The following is an 18,135-nucleotide window of genomic DNA, read 5'->3' as shown; positions in this document are numbered from 1 at the left end:
TGCAGCATGTGGGATCTTCCCAGAACAGGGCTCGAACCCATGTCCCCTGCATTGGCAGGAGGATTCTTAACCGTTGCGCCACCAGGGAAGTCACCAAATTTAATTTTCTTTAATTGTATGTTTCTTTTCTGGACTCAGAGTTTTTTGGGAATGTGGTGAAACCACCTCATCATGAGGTCTTCAGCTTATTTTCTCAAGCCGTGCAGTACAGCCCCCAAACGTGCTGGTCAAAGGAAAAATGCAGTCTCTTCAGGGGTCCTCCCACGCACACCCAAGTTGCTGCTGGCACTGAACGGGATAAATGAGAAACCGAGATTTCTGATTATGTCGTTTCTGCCTGGATTTCCCGATTCCTGCCCCTTAGTGAGCCCCTGCTCCTCCTACTGACGTTTCCTCTTAGGTTGTAAATAGGCAGAAAGTGGTTATTTTCCATAACTGGTCTCCATTAGCTTCCTGGGAGAGAGAAGACAGCTCTGAAGGGCTTGGCCTTTCCTTTGAAAAGTAGAATGTCAACTAGGTTCTTCAGAAGACTCTTACTTATGGTGTTTCAGAAAGAAAAGAACAGTGAATTTTAGAAATTGTACTTGAAACAAGCGAGAGTTTGATTCCTTCACTAGTCCTGAAATCAGAACCTTAGCCCTGCTTTTCAAGTACTTGCCTACGTATCGTTTTAAGTGTAATCTTTAAGTTTCAGACCCAAAGAAAGGCAAAAACCTTACTCTTGGTGGTTACTATGCTTGTTGAAACAGAAAACTGAAAATTATTAGAACTTTTGAGAATGCGGACTTAGAAAGCTTTAACCTTTTGTTCAAGAAGAGCCTCTGGAATACTTTCTAAACTTTCTTTTCAGTCAAGGGATGACTACCGCTTCTTTTAAAACCTAACAAAAACAAGCACTTCATCCAAAGAGCGCTCCTTGGCAAATCCCACCTAACTCTTACTTCTTTCCTGTGTTTTCCTAATTTTTTCCCTACATTGTGTCACATCAGTGTAACTTTATGTCACACTAATTGATGTGTCACTTGGTATTGTGACTATTTAGTGTGTATGTTTTTTGCCTTTTTCCTCCCTCTGGTTCCCATTTCATCAGTATTGGTGCCATTCTCAGGACATGTGAGGCCATTCAAAATGTCATGTAGTCCAAAGAAATTGGTTGCTCTTTCTTTGTCCCTCGTAGAAACCACGGCCGTCTTAACTGAGCTTGTTTTTGTACTTCAGTGGGCACTCCTGGGCCAGCTCTCTAAGTTGAGAGTCTGTAACTCGACATTTATTAGCTCCATAAAAGTTTAATGTCAATTAGCTTTCCAACAATCACTTTTTTGAAGTATCATGGAAATACTGAATTTTTACTTATTTAGTAAGAGTTTTGTTTCAAAGAAGATAACTGATTTTAGGGTTTTAAAAAAAATATTAGTGGCAATATGAAGGAGGAAATACCACCTAGCAAATGCTATAGTAAGGGAAACGTTGCTGCTATTTTTATTACTTATGAATTTTTCAGATTGCTCTAGAATTTTGTCCTGTAATAAGATGTTCGTTATTGTTTGGCTAAAGTTTCCGTAACTTAGCTAAACATCTGTCTCTCTGAACTCCAGCACTACAGAATGGTCCTTTGTTTAGGTCCAGGTAGATGAAAATTCTATTCCACATCATATTAAAACATTGGCAGAGCCCAGTCCTTTGATAATTTCAAGTCTGTCCAGCTTTCTTATTAGCGTTGAGGTCCTTCACTGCTGCCAGCACTCTTGCTGCTTTCTGAATTAGTAATTAACTGAATTGTACACATGTGCAGGCATCTGAAGCCTTTTTTCAGGCACCTTATGCTCTGCAGTCTGTGGCCTCCAAGAAAGATACTTTTTGTGCTTTGTTAATGACTAAGCCAGGATAAGTAGAGGTCAGCGGTGAGCAACTGAACCTTTTCGACGGTTTTGACTCCTTTCTTCACTGTATTTGCATAGTCTGTTCCCTTCTTATTGCAGATCACGGTGAGCTGCTTCTTAGCTGTGTCCCGCTGGAGCGTGTGTGTGCGCGTGCCCCCAGCATGGCGTGGCTCTTGTTTTTGCGGTCACCAGAATAAGGCCTGGGCACTTCACAATATTTTTCTTCCCTTGTACTATTCTTACGATGTGATCTTCATGTTAACTGATTTTCACCTTGTTCTTATCATCCAACAGACATTTAGTAAGTGCCTGTGGTATGCCAGACATCATTCCAGGGAAGGTTATTATTGCTGTTATTCTATCTTTGAGAGAACATGATCTTATATTTTATATTTTCAGCGTCCTTCCTTTGCAGTAGGGGATCCCCAGACTTGTGGCCAGGAGCCCCTTTGTTCCTCCTTAAACGCGTCATAGATGGGAAGCCGTCATTGCCACGTGCCTGTCCCAGCTAGCGAGGCTGAGGGGACCCACATGGCCGAAAGGTGCTTCCTCACCCTCGGCAGGCATGGAGTGGGGACACCCCTTGCCGCCTTCTCCCGGTTTGCTCCTGCTGTGTGGGGCTGGCCTCTTTCCCTTTGTGCATCAGGCACCACAGAGGGGAACGAGACCCCGTCCAGAGAACCCTGAAGAAGCAGAGCGCTTCCCCCGACACCGTGCTGGCGTTGATGGTGGACGCTCTCAATAAGCCAAGAGCCATTTACCCTCCCCTCCTTCTCTTCCTTTTCTCCACTTTTTTCTCTCCTCCTGACATATGGGCTGGGCCGGTTCTGGAGTCTGCAGAATTAAGGGGCTGTCAGTCAGAAAGTGTGGCAAGTGCTTTCATCCCACATTAGGGGGACCCACCTCAGCATCGCTGACTGGCGAGTCGCTCAGACTGACAGTCGCAGGAGAGGGAAAGTGGAACCCTCAGAGCCCTTCCCGTCCCTCTGGAAGGGTTGGTCTGAAGGAAATTGGGGGAACTGTGTGGGAGGGAAGTATTTCACAAGCTTCTGGGCCTGATCCAGCCAACTCTCACTTAAGAGTAAAAGGAAAAAAGTAAATGAGTCATTTCCATGGCGGATTACAAGATGGTCAGTGTGTGTCTACACCAGCAAAAGCCTGTTGGCCTCCTCGAGGCGAGGCGGGAAATGACTCTTTTTAACAGTATCGTTTCCTTTTCCATTTTCTTTCCCTTCAAATCAGGGCTGTCTAACCTCTCTGGGTTTGGAGGTGCTTTAGAACTTCAGGCAGCTGCTTCACTGTTTCCCCCCGAGCCCAGTGCCCGGAGTCCAGGGGGACGGGGACAGAGACAGAAGGAGACAGCGAGGTGACCAAGCGAAGCTTGAGTGGGGGACGGCTTGCTGCCTCACGTCCTTTTCCCAGCAGCTGACCCTTAGCGTGTTAGCACGTTTGGCCACGTGTGGAGCGCGCCTCTGTGGAGAAGTAGCAGTAAAACTCATCTTCTTGGAGATCCAAAGGAGCCTTTGTTGGAAGATGTCGTGACTGACTCAAAACTGAAAAATACAGATATATACATATATACATATACGTGTGTGTGTGTGTGTGTGTGTGTGAAATAAGCAGGAGAAATGATTTTTCTGACCTCTCATAACGGTGGGGGACAGGAAGGGGGATTGTGTCACTCAGGTCTTAGTTGCACACAACAGATTCCACTCTAAGGCACTTCAGCAGAAAGGGGCTTGTTAAGAGAGAGCCGAGGGCTATGAGAGCTGGGGAGACAGGCTGCCGACTGCAGCTCAAGGAACAACACCCAGTGCACGACGTACGACTGCCCACTGCGACCCTGCCGCCACGTCCGCCCAGCACTTCCCGCCTCTGCCGCCACCTGCACCTGCCGAGCAGGTGCTCTTTACCCGTCTGACTCTTCCCGTGTCCTGTTTCCAAATCTGCCTCAAGTAGGTGTGTCAGATGATGCAACCAGGTCCCGAGTCTGCACCCTAACAGCAAAGGAGGTTGAGAAACATAGTTTCTGTAGCTTCTGTGTTGGAAAGTGGGATCCACAGCGTGGAGAAGGACCACACGTTCCTCACAAGACTGCACTAGCAAATACAACACAGAAATTCCTCATGATATGAGTTGAGTGTAAAATTTTAAGGACCAACTGCAAAAAAAATTGCAAATAATCCTAGAAATAATTTTATGCCTTCAACTGCTAAGGGACTTGTCTGTACCATGACTCCACATATTTCTCCTTCTTTGACTCTTTTAGGTTGGTTACTTTTCTAGTTTCTGATAATGTTTCCCCCCATTAATTATCTATGACCTGGTGGCTAGATTCTGTTAGATTAGGCTATCAAGAGAGAAAGGTTTAAAAGGGGTTTATTTAAGTCTTCATGAAGCCATATTCCTTCACAAAGTTTGCTGAGATTTCTAGACTTTGTATATTTGCTTGACATTGAAGACCTTTGGAATATTATACGCTGAGTCCCTCCAAAGAAGAGGCAACCAAGTTTTTAATAAGACTCAAATTTGGCATGATTTTTTTCTAGTATGAATTTACGTAAACATTTTTGTAGATTTTTATAGTGAACAATGTGAAGTTCATTTTTTTTTTTCAAATTGGGTCATTCTTTTAAAAAAATATTAGTTTGGTATGTAAACTTTTACTCTTCTGAAAAGCGAGCAAAATAAATCAAATTGTTCCCAGTGCGTGAAGCTCCTACCATTGCACCAGTGAAACTGTAACTCTCCTCCTCCTGAGACTGTCATATAACACGTCATCGTGATAAGGTTTTTACTCTCAGTGCTTCCTTTTTGGCCATTCAGGATCTTACTTGAACTAGATTTAAGGCGTAGGGTATTTGAACAAGCATCAGAGACGGTAGTTTTGAAACTTGTAGACACTTCCTGGGAAGGACTCAATCATCTGGCTTTTTTGGTAAACCCTGTCTAACCTACAAACCAGAGCAGGGACATTTGTGCGCGTGCTCATAGAAAATGACCAGGAACTTAACTAAGGGTTTTCCTCCAGTTCCTTGGCAATAGAAGATGAGTGAAAAACTTCTCCTTTTTCCTTTTTATTTTTTGACCTGAGTAAATAGTTCCTTTAAATATTTTTCTCCACAGAGCATCATCTTTTTATCTTATTTTATTTTTTTATCATTCCACAGGGGGTTAAATACCTGTGCATTCCAGCAGCGGATTCACCATCTCAAAACCTGTAAGTTTTTTTCTGTATTATTTGGACAAATTAAAGATAAAGGACTTGGAGTCATCAGAGCGGAGGGGCCTCGACGCACAGCTGCCGCCCTGCGGCGAGCTGGGAGGCCCAAGAGGCCAGCGCTCCTGGTCTGCCGGTCCTTCCCCTGTGCAGCTCTGACGGTGGGCTGCGTATAAGGAGCCTAATTTTGTAAAGGGTGCCTCAGACCAAACCTTCAGCATGTTCACCCTCTCTCCGGAAGCTGCTGCATTTTGTCCAATAGAAACAGAATATGAGCCACACATATAATTTTAAATATTCTATGAGCCACATTAAAAAGTAAAAAAGAGACAGGTGACAATAATTTTAATAATACGTTTTATTTAAGCCAATATACTCAAAATACTGTAAGTTCAACATGTGCTCAGCATTTTAAAAATGAGATATCTTATATCCTTTTATTCATACAAAGTCTTCAAAATCTGGTGTGCTTTTTACACGTACATCACGTCGCATTCGGACCAGCTCCGTCTCAGGCGCCCAGCTGCCTCACATGGCCGGTGGCCACCTGAGGGACGGCGTGCTTGGAAAGCTGGTCTGAGTTGAGAGACCAGGTTTTTCTGGTTAGGAAAGTCCTGCCCTCGCTTCCCCCCAGCGGAATTCATCTCTGGTGCCGCTTTAGCTCTGTCCGTCCCTCCGAAGAGAGATTCATAATCGCTCTCCTTTCCAGAGGTCGTGCGAGACCTGTGGGACTGGGCCTTGGCGAATGGGGGACAGGGGTTGGAGACTACCGAGGTTACAGCTGTGACACCACACTGCTCGGTGTCTGGAGGTGACGTGGACTAGATGAAAGTTTTCCTGAGCCTGGATTTGAACCAGGCAGGCTGAGAGGCACAGGAGCCGAGGACATGGCTGTTCAGCATGTCCAGCGACCCAGCCTCTGCCTCTCAGACTCACCTTTGCTGCCTGTTTTAGGTCAGACACAACAACCCTTCCAGAATGACATGTTGCCGCGTTTCATCAGGGAAGAGGCTGTGGTGTTTGAGAATTTGGGAGTCCACGGGCTTTGTCAGGATTGAGAACCTTCATGGTTCTCAAGCTTTATCGCCTGCAAGTCCTACATATCCAGAAGTACAGACCATACAAGCATACCCCTCTGACGGCTGTCCAGTACTGAATGTCAGCCAACCTTGGTTTTTCACTGCTGGAGAGCAGAGAAGTCACAGGCTATGCAATAATTTTGTGAGGTCTACCTGTTTGGAAAAACGGGAGGCTATAGTCACATGGACTGATAGGGGGAAAGAGCAAAGGTGAGGGCAGGGGCAGGAGGTGTAGAGTCAGACCAGGAAGGGGCAGGGGAGGCTGGACGCAGGGCCAAAACCTCCTACCCAAAGCCTGTGTTTCCACAACAGCTCTCCATATTTCACAGAAAAAGTCAGTCTTTAAGATCGAGGATGGTGAAGGAAAGATTTTATAGGCTCACCAGGAAAACAGTAGCAGCCTAGATCTGGAAGGAGAAGAAGTATCAGAGAGCTTCCTTGGTTAGTAGTCGTGTCGAGAAACAGAAGTGGTTGGAGGGCATGGTGTCTACGGAAGGAAGTGAGCCACTGCCTTTCTCTCGAGACCACGGCAATCTTCTGCCCATGTTTTGGTGGCTATTTTTAGAATGGCTGCTCTGCTCGTATCTCAAACCGAAATTCTAACATACTGTTGAACTTGTCGGTACCTGATTGGCATTCTGACCCTTCGGAAGAATCCGACTGCAGCAGCCCACGGGTGTGTGCGGTCAGGGCAGACGGCCCCTCTGCCCCAAGCGCCCCAGGACTCTTCAGCGTCGGTGGAGGCAGGCAGTGTGCTCCACGTCTGGGGCAAGGACCCTGACTCGCCAGGTGAAGGCCGCGCTCCGCGGTCCTGCCCTGTGCAGACAAGTGAGCGGCAGACCCAGACCGCTTAGAGGTCTCAGGTTCAAAAGCAGCTGCCTCTGCCTCGGGCCAGTCATTCTAACGCCCCTGAACTTCAGCTCTCTCATCTGCAAACGCCTGCCTCCAGAAGTTGTGGAGATGAGACCATGTGTGTGGAAGTGTTCTCTGTGCCTCCGGGCACTTTTGAAATTAAGTGTGTTTTTGCTCAGAGTGCGTTGGTGCGGCCTGAGAGTTACAGGAAGGGTAGTCTGGCGCTCAGGAGGCCCATTACGGCTGCTGGGAAGCTGTGACCCAGGGAAGGACGGGGACAGAGGGTGCAGCAGCCGGTCCCCTGACTTCCCATGTCTCCTGGGTCTGTGCAGATCTTCTGGCAAAACCAGCCCGAGCCCAGTCAACCTGGGGCCAGAGGACTAGCTCATAAGATTTGAACTGGTTCTCTCCTGTCCCAAGTATGTACAGATGTCTTGTTACGATGTGTGGTTTGCCTTCGTACCCTTTCCTTGAACCTGGCCAAGAGTGTGGTCCAGCAGGTGGGTGCTGCGGCGTCTGAGCTTGGGGCTGGTGACAGGTCGAGCTGGGCAGTGGCCGTTGCTGCCGTTGTGAGTGAAGGCCTGCAGCAGCCCGACCTCGGGTTCCGCTGGAAGAGGGGGTCCAGACCGTAACTCAGGGAAAGACAGTTGTGCTCACAGGCGCGTGTGTGATTCTTCAGGGAAACTTTTATTTTTGATCCACGAGTCATAGCAAAGCTTATACACAAGTAAGGATTTAGGTGCATAAATGTCCACGACTCTATAAATATTTCTCGCTTTAGTGAAGTTATATAGAGATCGTGAAGTTAAGCTTGGAATTCGAGGGTACTTCGTATGTTAAGAGCGCCTATGAAATAGTTTGAGGTCCTCTACCTGTTACAGATATTTCACTGGAAAGCACAGCCTGCCTTTTAACAGCGAGCGCGCAGTCATGACACAGCGAGGCAGTTAACGCTGGCAGGCAGAACTCTTGACTTCTCTGTGTCGCCCACCTCGCTTTGGGTAGCTTGTATTTTCACTCACCAAAGCAGTAGGAGCGCATGCAGGCCGACCGTGACCTTCAGTTTCTGCGTCACCAACCAATGTAGATGGTCGGGAGGCACATCCTCTTACTGCTCTGGAAACCCAGTTAGAACCAGGGGTCCTTCAGTCTAGCAGCTTTTACTTCCTGGTGCCTAAGAGTTCCTATATTTAATGACAGAAATAAATTCTAGAAAACTGTATTGCTTCTTTTTTTAAACTTAAAGATTTTAAAAGTTATTTCCAACTTTGGATATAATTTAAGGTTTTATATCCTAACTCTTGCCCCACAAATCCCTATACCAGCAGGAATTCTTCTTGCTAATTAGGCTTAGTAAGAGGGTGGTGACCTTTGGAGACTAACTGCGTTCGGTCACCGCGGACGCCCCAGAAAGGTCAGCTTTCTGTCTTGGCCGTACTCCTCACAAACTCCCCTCTGATCTTCCAGGAACTTGAAATGCAGAACCCTGGCTGGAGACAGCGGTAACACATCAGAATTTTAGCTTGGTCCCCCCTACCACCCTGCCTCACAAAGTCAGGACACGTGAAAGTTCAGGTTCTCACGGTGGTGACAGCCCCACAGACCCCAGGCTGACGCGTTCTGCGTGATTTGCAGAATTGGAGGCATCGTCGGGTTTATATCAAATGCTCACCCGTCCTGCCAGTGGCCGACGTGCAGTGGTTGAGTGAACTGAGGCTTTTGGAAATGTTTGCCTTTGCTTTCTGTCTGTGCTTCCCTGGGCAAGTCATTTGAACCTCACTTGTCTCCCCTGTGAAATACCTGTCTCACACGATTTCTGTAGCATCAGCTGAGGTAGTGCAAGTGTGTAAAGACACTAAGTGCCTCCAAAGAATCAGATTCCATATTCTGCCTCTTCAAGAAAGGAGTGTTTACGTGTCTTGAGAGTGAACGGTTGGAGGTATCGCAGCTTATTTTATTCATTCTTAGTTTAATATTTATCAGATTGGTATTTGTATTTAGACACCATAAGGGAAGTGTTATCTTTTTTGTCTTCTCTGTGGAGCTGCAGCATCGCATCTTCGCAGCAGAAACTTGGTGACAACAGTGGCTTGAGAGTCGAGCAGGGTCTCAGGTTCCTGGGGTTTTTGTGGAGAGAAGAGGCACCAGAAATGCAGAGAGCTGGCATTAAACCCTCCTTGCTTTATTCCACCTCCTGTCTTTTTGTGTGTGTTTTCTTTAGTTTAGCTCATGTCTTCTGTACTTCCAGCTCTCTTTTTCTCTCATTTACTTTTTTCTTTATTTTTACTATTAAGAAGCAGTTTTGCAAGATCAGAGCTAAGTGGGCCCTGGTGTGCTCTGTCCTGCTTCCAGACAAAGACGCACATACACACCTGACTCCTGAGGACCTTGCAGTCGCAGAAATGAGAAATACATGGAAAATGTGTACTGCGTTTTTCCTAAGACTTCACTTATCCAACTTAAAAACCTATTTTTTAGTCTTAGACTATGTCATCCTTGCTTTTTTGGGGTGGAACTGTTCTTTGTGAAATGACGTTGTAGTAGATGGTAGAGAGGGGGTGTCGTTTTGTTTGTTTTTACGATGACCTTATTTGGCAAAATGAAAAGTACAGTACACACATTCCCCGCAATTTTTCTTTAAATGTTGACAGTGCAGGAAATGTAAAAGTTGCGGAAGCCTCGACATAAATGTGCTGAAGGCTGTGTGCAGTCTGCTCCGGGTGAGGAGGTTTCCTTCCCGCTCACCTCGGGTGCGGTGAGAGCTGCCCGGTCAGCGCAGGGCCTGGGGGGCTGGACTGACTGCGCCCAGGGGGAAACAGCTCTCTGATCTGAGCCCGCCCTCCAGAGCCTGCGCCCCGAGAGGACACTCCACCCATAGGCTTTTTTTTACAACATTCTTTTCTGAGGGAAAAAACCCCTAAGGGTGCTGGCCTTTCCTGGTCTTTTTCTCCTTTGCTTTCCTATATACATACTGCACACACGTGCGTACACACACACGTTCATACTCTGATGAGGGGCAGGAGAAGTGGCCTGGGTCTTGTGGCTTGTGCTGTCAGCGCAGCCTGGTCTGGCACTGCTGGCTTTGGGGTGAGCCCAGCTGCCCCCCAGGGTGCTGAGCCAGACCTCCCACAAGCAGAGTCCTTCCCAGCAGGACAGGACCGCCTCAGACCCCCCAACAGTGGGGACCACAGCCTCCAAGTCTTGCAGTCTTGGAGTAAGAAGAGATCGTCCAGACTCAGAGGATGAGCGTCATGTGGTGTGGCTTTGCTGGATTCGTCCAGCGTCCTTTCCCGAAGGTCAGGAAGACCCAGCTCGTCCTGCTCTTGGCCTCTGGATGGAGAGGGCGGGCTGGGACGCACTGGCCCGTGGGGAGGGCCAGCACAGACTGCGGAGGAGGACGAAGGGGACGGTGGCACAGCTGCCGGGCTGTGTACCAGCCCCACGGAAGGGCGTCTCTCGCCCGGCCCCCGTGCTGGCGGCGATCGTCGGCCGCCGCACCCTGGCAGCCACGCGCCGTCCTTCTGGACGCGCCCAGGTGGCTGTCCTCCGACGGAGCTTGCCCGCGTGTCTCTGTGTGAAAGTAAAGGTACGGCACGGAGATCAGGAATAGGGAACCGGCGTTCCGTGAGACAGCCTGTGGCGGATGTGCTTCCCTCGGGGCTTCTGCTTTGATCCAGGGTTGAGCAACGTGCGGCCCGGAGCCCCGGGTATTTCCCGGTGTGGAGGAGGGGGTGTGATGACCGGGCCAGGGCTTATGTCACGAGCTTCCCTGGAAATAACCTACCCCAAGAGCACCGAGTGCACCTGCCTCCTGGCTTTCCTTGAAGAGGCACTTCTAGGAGTGTCTGCCCGGCTTGGCCTCGTGCCCGGTCTTGCCCATGAGTCAAGTTTCGAGGTGGGGCTCTGAGCGGGCCCTCCGTGGGCATCATTAAGCTCCTGGGTCGGAGCCCTTGTCCCAGCACAGTGATGGGCAGGAGCCGTCGGTGGCTTTTTCCTGGACTTGACGCCTGATGCAGACAGAGCTGAAAGAGGAAAGGCTTGGGGGGAGACCCTCCTCACAGCTTCCTTGTCTGGGGGCCCCTAGCACGCACGCTCTGGGCTCTGGCCACTTTAGATGTTTCCCTGCTGACCACACCCCACCTCAGTCTCTCATGCCGAGATGTGGCAAAACTGACCCTTGAACCCAGCACCACGCCTTATTTAGGACCTGGGTTTCATCCTGCCTGTGGTTTCGGACATGCAGGCGTGAAAGGCAGACAGAAGAGGTTCCCACCCTGGGGTTTCAGTAAAGGGGCTCACTTGTCATCTCTGCAAGGTGTCGGTGGCCTCCCCAGGGCCGACGGGCCCCCGGGACAAGCCACCCGCCTGGTGTAGCCTCCACAGTATGTTCCGAGGCCGTCCGTGCTCCCCACGCGTGCAGGCCGTTGTCTCTCGTTTCCTGAGTGGCTCTTCCTTTGCCGGGAGGGTGTTCTTCCCACCTGTCTCACCTCAGACACGGCTCTCCTGGACCAGAGAGCCCCACAGAGGACAGGCGAGAGCGTGGGCTGCATGGAGAGGCCTCTTGGGAGCCCTTGGATGCTGCAGTGTGGCCAGCCTAGGGTGCGGAGCTGTGTGCCCTCAGCCACTAGCCTGCAGTTGAGATGAGCCTGGGTCCTGGGCGAACTGCCTAGCCCTGGACCTACAGTCAAACCTGCCCACGCAAGGGAGGCTTCTGCTGACTTTCCCAGGCGTGTCTGCAGGGGAAACCACGAGGCGGAGGGTGGACGGGCAGCCTGTAGCCACTCCTCGGCCACAGGAGTGGCTCAGTGTCTTTAAAACCGTTGCACTTGTTAATATCAGGTAGACAGTGCGGGCCTGTAAATAGCAGAATATCGGATTGACAGTGTTCTAAGTTATAAAGACATTGATTTACTTCACTCCCTGCCCAAGAAGCCTGGGGTGGGTGCTCCAGGTCTGGGCAGCAGCTCCTGGAGCCCCCCTTCCACCCCGGAGGCCTGCCACCTGTGGTCGCAGAGCGGCTGACGCAACTCTGGGCACAAGCCACTTCCCAGTCCCCTGGCAGGAAGCCTGGGGCAAAGATGCCCTTCCTTTTATCAGGAGGGGCCCCCAGCCCACAGCCTCCCCTTTACTTCTCTGTGGCCGGAACGGGAGGGAAGACGGGCCTCCGAGGGACTGGAAACTGCTGCCCCGACAGCCTCGGGGTGACGGAGGGGACCCCCTCAGCCCCAGCACTTCCCAGTCCTCAGAAGAGTTCACCGCCAGCTCCGCCTGCTGAGAGACAGGATGGGCGGCGCTCCCCGCCTGGACCGTCACCGCTGCCTGCGCACGGGCAGCCTGGCCTCCCTGGCTTCTGCCTCACAGCCCGGCTCCGAGGTCTCCTCGGATCTCAGGATGACAGCAGGAATCTCTCCTTGCCTGGCTTACAACAAGTCGGTTTGGGGGAGTAGCGTTGCGGCGCCCTGCTCACTTTGTACTTTTACACTGGGAGCGTTTGCCCCTGGGAAAGTCAGCAGAAGCATCCCTTGCCCTGCTCTGTAGTCAGGTTTCAGGTGAGAGTCTGGAGTCTGTGGGTGGGACTCTGGCCCCTCCACACATGGTGGCATCAGGCCTGCCACGACAGTTTCCTCGGTGCCAGCTGCCCTAATCTAGCCGGGCTCCGGCACTTGGGTTGCTGAGTTTCTTCTGCAGTCAGTAGCTGGCTGAGTTTCTTTGACCCACCACCTGAATTTCCCCATTCTTACTAGATTCATTCACCCTGACATGAGACAGCACACCTAGTTTGTGGGGCTGGGAACTACATTTTATTCAGCTCTGAATCTCTTGCATCTTAGCAGAGTCCCTGCTAAATAATCAGTACTCAGTAGGTGTTGTGCCTTAGTCCATGGGCAACTTTAGGTGGTTCGCTGCATTATACGCCATTTAAAGGCAGGAGACATCGAAAAGCACGTACTCTGTAGTTCCCCTCAGAGTATTTGTACTTAACCCACCTACCCGTCTAGAACACGCTGGTGCACACAGCTGGGCATGAACCAGGGGCAGGAGAAGGGGGTCGTATAAAAGCTGAGGGTCAGGAGAAAAGATCATGGTTTCATCTTCATGCGGGACCTCAGAGTTTGCAAAGCACGTTGGTATATGTTTCTTCGTCCCAGCCCGTGAGACATAGCTCCCACTTTCTAAGTGAGGTTAAGGGAAGCCAGGTGATATTCCCCAAGTCCCATATCCAGTGAGGCCGCGCAGGACTGGCGCTGCAGTTCCCCTTCCCCGACCTGGAGGACGGGCAGACGGGACCTATCCACAGACGGTCAGAAATGAACTGGCTCTCGGGCTCAGGGAGCCCACACCGGGTGGGCACCTCCCTCGCCTGGGCGGCTGGTAAGCAGGTCACTGTACTGCTGGGTGTTGAGGGACCCAAAGTGACCATGGGGCTGCGCAGGACCCACCCCCCAGCAAGTCAGTGGCAACTGTGTGTTTCGGGGATCCCTTGCGGAGAACTTGTGAAAACTCCAGCGGATGGGCTGCCCTCCCAGACCTCAGCGGTGTGGGTCGGATTCAAAGCCGAGGCCATTCCAGCCCCGGGCGGTGACGGGGGTCTGAAACTATGAACTCGAGACCTTTACAATAAACCTCAGTGGATTTTTCTTTTCATCACATGTTGAGTAAAGTACAGAGATGTCACGTCTCTCCCTTTTCCTCACCCCAGGACAAGACATTTCAAAGAAAGTATTCAATTCATCCACGAGTGCCGCCTGCGAGGTGAGGGCTGCCTTGTTCACTGGTACGTGTGCCCCTGCCGGATGACGCCGGGCCTCTTCTGCCCACCTGCCCCGGACGCCCAGTACACACCCCACCTGACCCCACCTGTTTGTTAGCCGTTGTTTGCTTTTGTGCAAAGAGAACCGTACATTCTTTCTTTCCTTTTCACTTAGGATTTTCATTTTCTCAGTTAGGTTTCTGCAGGGACTGTTGAGGTCACGACACAGAAACTCCTTTTCCAGCCTTCCTCAAAGAGATCCCGTCAGGATATGGGCTCCACCCAGTGCCCGTTCAAAACACTGCTTCTTGCCGGAGACTTTTGACTGCATGTGTGGGTGTTTAGCAGTGCGTTACTGTCACACCGAAATGACCATCTCTTCTCAGTTTATAGATTGGAGCTTTTATGTGTTTGGGGCTTATACTTTGCTTTGAGGAGAACTAAATAGACTCTTAGAATTGAGCAGTTCCTACGCAGCTATCCACCTGCATTCAGCCGCCGTCTGTGTGGTACCTACGCACACACCTGTGCGCACATCGTGCAGAGAAAGCTTCTCTGAGACACAGAACTCAAGCACAGTGCCCTGCACCTGACACGTCGCAAGCACTCAGGGGAATGCGGGCCCTCGTTTCATCACTGCCCATTTTCATTGTTCTTTTAAAAAGAGCAGGACGTGTAATAAACGCAAAGTGCGGGTTGTATGACATTTGCTCACATTTGCTTCAGAACGCTTCGGTGCAGTCAGAGGCGTTTCAAGGGGCCCTGGGGTCCTGTACCTGGGGAGTTAGCATCTGCCCGCTGCAGCCCAAGAGGATGTATTTTTTTTTTAACGCTCTCTCAGTTTTTCTGATACACAGGAAGAACCGCTACTTGAGAGTGGGTTTTTACTATTATTATTATTTATATTTGAATATGTGCAGGCCTGATATTCTAGGAATTTGTATCTCATACAGTTGTGTCAGTTTGAAGATAGGCTTTTCTAAAAATGAGAAATTTGCTAAACTTCCCCATCTTAAACCGTTGCTGAGCACTCCAAGTCTGACGCAGCACAACCTCTCTGTGACCGCCTTAATTTGCATGTGCATTTAAAACCGGTCCCCTTCCTCAGCCTGTGAGAGAAAATCGACCGTTATGGCCTGCAGAGCGCGCCCACGCTGGCACTCTGCTTATGTATATGAAGATCACAAAATATTTGGTAAGGGCTTCTGTATTTAATGAGTTTTTTAAGTAATAGGCTTGGCCCTTATATCCCTAAGAAAACCAGACTTTAAAAACGTGAAGCTGTCTAAACGGCTGCAGATTATAACTGGGTTTGTGGCTCAGATCCTGGACCCCTCCAGTCCCTGGATGTCCTTTAGTTACTTTATCTGTCCAGGGAAATGGGGACTGTCTGAAGAGGAGCTCGGGAGCAATAGAGAATCAGAAAATGAAGTGTCCGGAGACACAGCCAGTAGAAAACCAGTAAAAAAAAAAAAAAAAAAAAAATGAGGCTACACAGGTGAAGAATGCCTGAGAGTCTAGCGTCATAAGCTAGAGAGAGCTGGTACGTTCTGAGTAATTTCCTAGTGACGTACTGGCTTGCTGTCCGCTCGTACTCTGAGGCGGGAAGGCTTCCTCAGTGAGCCCTCCGAGTCCCCGACCCTCCCTTGCCTGTGTGGTTCTTGGCCCTGCAGCCTGGCCGGCGTCTCCAGGAGCGTGACTCTGGTGGTTGCATACATCATGACGGTCACCGACTTGGGCTGGGAAGATGCCCTGCGCACCGTGCGTGCGGGGAGGTCCTGCGCAAACCCCAACCTGGGCTTCCAGAGGCAGCTCCAGGAGTTTGAGGAGCGCCAGGTCCATCAGGTGAGCGTGCTCAGGGGCTGGGAACACACCTCCGTCTCTCCGTGCCCGCCTAGACTCGGGGAGGCTGGAAAGGCCCCCAGAGGTCGGCTGGCCCGAGGACGCCCCTTCAGCCCCTCTGCAGCAGCACTGGCCCCTCGTCCACCAGCCGCTGCGGCCATTCCCTTTTCGCACCGTCCTCAGGCCCCACGTTAGCTTCTGTTTCTCCGTCTTGGGGTCAAGTGCCGTTTCCTTGGTCAGGCTTGCTTTCACGTTCTCAGGCCAGAACCTGGAAGAAGCAGTCATTTCTCTTGCTAGACACTGGCTGGCCAGCCTCAGAGCTGACGGCCCGATGCCCCTGGGACCCCTGTTCATAGGGGCAAACCTGCACCATCAGGTAACAGGCGGGAGTGTAGGGGATGAGCTGTGTGACGTCCTGGTTTGTTTCACTTCTCCAGTTCCGCCAGTGGCTGAAGGAGGAGTACGGAGAGAGCCCTTTGCGGGATGCAGAAGAAGCCAGAGGCATTCTGGGTAAATACAAAGAGCAGAGGCGCGCGGAGCCCCCGCCTGGCGCCAGGCGCTGGGGGGGCCTCCCGGCCTCGCCTCCTCTGGCCTACGGCAGCTGCACCACGGAGACCTAGCCGAGCCCTCGGCGCCCCTGCCTGCGGACGGGAAGGGGTGTCCCGGTGGATCCAGGCCCCCCCCCCGAGACCCCAGCAGCACCACCCCTGGCTTCTGCGCCGCCCAGACGCTGCCGCCTCGCCCCCGTGGGCGGGCGGGGGAGCGCGCGCGCGCGCGCGTGCGTGTGAATGAGTTCTGAAGGTGCGCGCTGCGGGAGCTGCCGTGGAAGCCACACTGCCGGCGTCGGCCTCACTGCCTTTCCCCGTGCGAGGTCCGCTGGAAGGCACTGGGAGGTGGCCGTGGAGGGCCCCCTGCTGCAGCCGGCCCTGCCCAGCCCTGCCCTTCCGCGCCCTACTCGGTGGTGCCCGCCTGAACCGCCTGCCCTTGGGTCGTGTGGGGAGCCCCCCAGACGCCCGCCCTCAGTCCCGTCCGGCTTCCCCTCCTCCCAGCCCCCTGCTCTTCTCACTCTGGGGGCCTCCTCGCCCGGCTTGCATGCACCTTTGGGATCTGGGAAGAAAGAGCAGTCGTTAGGCACTGTCACGGTTTGCGCTTAAAAATACATTTAAAATGCCTGAGCACTTATTAAGCGCCGTTGTGTCTGCTGTGGATTTGGGATTTGATCTCAGCTACCTCATGAAATGGTTTTTGAAAAAGTGTTTTTCGTTATTCCAATCAACTCTGCCTCACGGTTGAAAGCGTTTGGTCACGATTGCTTTTGAAGCCAAAGGGAAAAGGATCATATCATTGGGCCACTCGAAGCTTCTGATGCGGGCTTTGGGAGCGCTTTGTGGTGGGTAAATCCGACGTCAGGCCAAGCCGGCTGGCCCGGCTCCACACTCGTGCAGGCCCCAGGTGTGCAGCAAGAAAGGAAAGCGCAGCCGCGGAGCTCCTCACCTACAGCCAAGGCAGTTGGCTCTAAAGTAATGTTTTCCTGAAACCAAAAAGAAACGCAAATATGTTAACAGAAGAAGTATTTAGGAGTCAGCTTGAAGGCTTAAATGCGGGGACAATGTGAACGCCTAGATCTGTTCCTGTAACCGGAAATGTTGTCCTGATATCGGTCGCCAGTAACATTCTCTCTCCACAGCCACCCCAGGGATTCTGAAGGACTGGGCCCCTCTCAGAAGACTGTAATGTACCTGAAATATTGCAAAGCCAGAGTTTAGGTGCTGCCCAGAAGAAAAGCAACCAGAGTTCATTCTTCAGCGTCCAGAAGTAATTTGTGAACTCGCCTGTTTTCATTTTAAACAATACATATGCAGTCGTGTCATCATATGTTGGGCTCTACGCGTCCTCTTTGACAAGGGAAGGATTTTTCCCTAATTCTCCCGCTGCGGCTCCTCCTTCGCCCTTAGCCCTGCTGCCCCCAGGCCATCTCAGGGCCCCGCCGCCCCACCCGGTGACCGTGCGCGATCGCGTTTGCCACTCCTGAGGGCCCTGCTGGGCACACCTGCCCCCGGGCACTGTCTCCTGGGCTCTTTCGTCCCGGGGTCTCGCCTCCACCCCACATGCACGCATCTGTGGTGAAGGGCAGCTCCACGCGCTGCACCCGCCCTTAGCTGGGGTGTGGGTCCCACTCCTGCCACGGGCACCAAGAGGCACGTTCGGACGCTGCCCCTGGCAGTGACGCTGCTTTATTTTAAGGCCACTGCCTTCCTTCAGAAGGAGGGTAGTGACGGCAGGAGACGTGACCTACTTTCCCCGGGAGAGAAGGCGGGTCCCCCGCTTGAGCAGAGGGGAGTCGGGGGTGCGCGGGGCCACCTCCCAGCTCCGTGCTCGCCGCTTCAACGTGAAGGACACTAGCTGGTGTGACGAGCACTTGAAGTCAGTTTCCCAGCGTTCTCTCGTCCAACTCCAGTGGGGGAAGAAGGGAATTTAACTTTTTACTTAAAGGAGAGGTTTGGCCGTGCT

At 51.6% G+C, this 18,135-nt stretch overlaps 1 protein-coding gene across 6 annotated transcripts in view; it reads left to right on the top strand.

Moving 5' to 3' along the window:
• Positions 1 to 17,499, top strand: part of DUSP22 (dual specificity phosphatase 22) — a 50,225-nt gene extending 32,726 nt beyond the window's left edge. Inside the window, exons 4-8 of one of the 6 annotated variants that reach the window (XM_024122042.3) lie at positions 5,051 to 5,100; positions 13,732 to 13,806; positions 15,456 to 15,627; positions 16,062 to 16,134; positions 17,312 to 17,499. In XM_024122042.3, coding sequence (XP_023977810.1) covers positions 5,051 to 5,100; positions 13,732 to 13,806; positions 15,456 to 15,627; positions 16,062 to 16,134; positions 17,312 to 17,358 — 417 coding nt within the window. In that variant the 3' untranslated portion in view covers positions 17,359 to 17,499. The other 5 variants (XM_024122041.3, XM_028478446.2, XM_028478447.2 and 2 more) reach the window with 5 other exon arrangements.
• Positions 17,500 to 18,135: the final 636 nt, after the last annotated feature.

The sequence above is a fragment of the Physeter macrocephalus genome, chromosome 18, assembly GCF_002837175.3.
Source record: "Physeter macrocephalus isolate SW-GA chromosome 18, ASM283717v5, whole genome shotgun sequence".
In the NCBI taxonomy this organism is placed as follows: domain Eukaryota; kingdom Metazoa; phylum Chordata; class Mammalia; order Artiodactyla; family Physeteridae; genus Physeter; species Physeter macrocephalus.
This window is presented reverse-complemented; position numbering and strand designations above follow the sequence as displayed.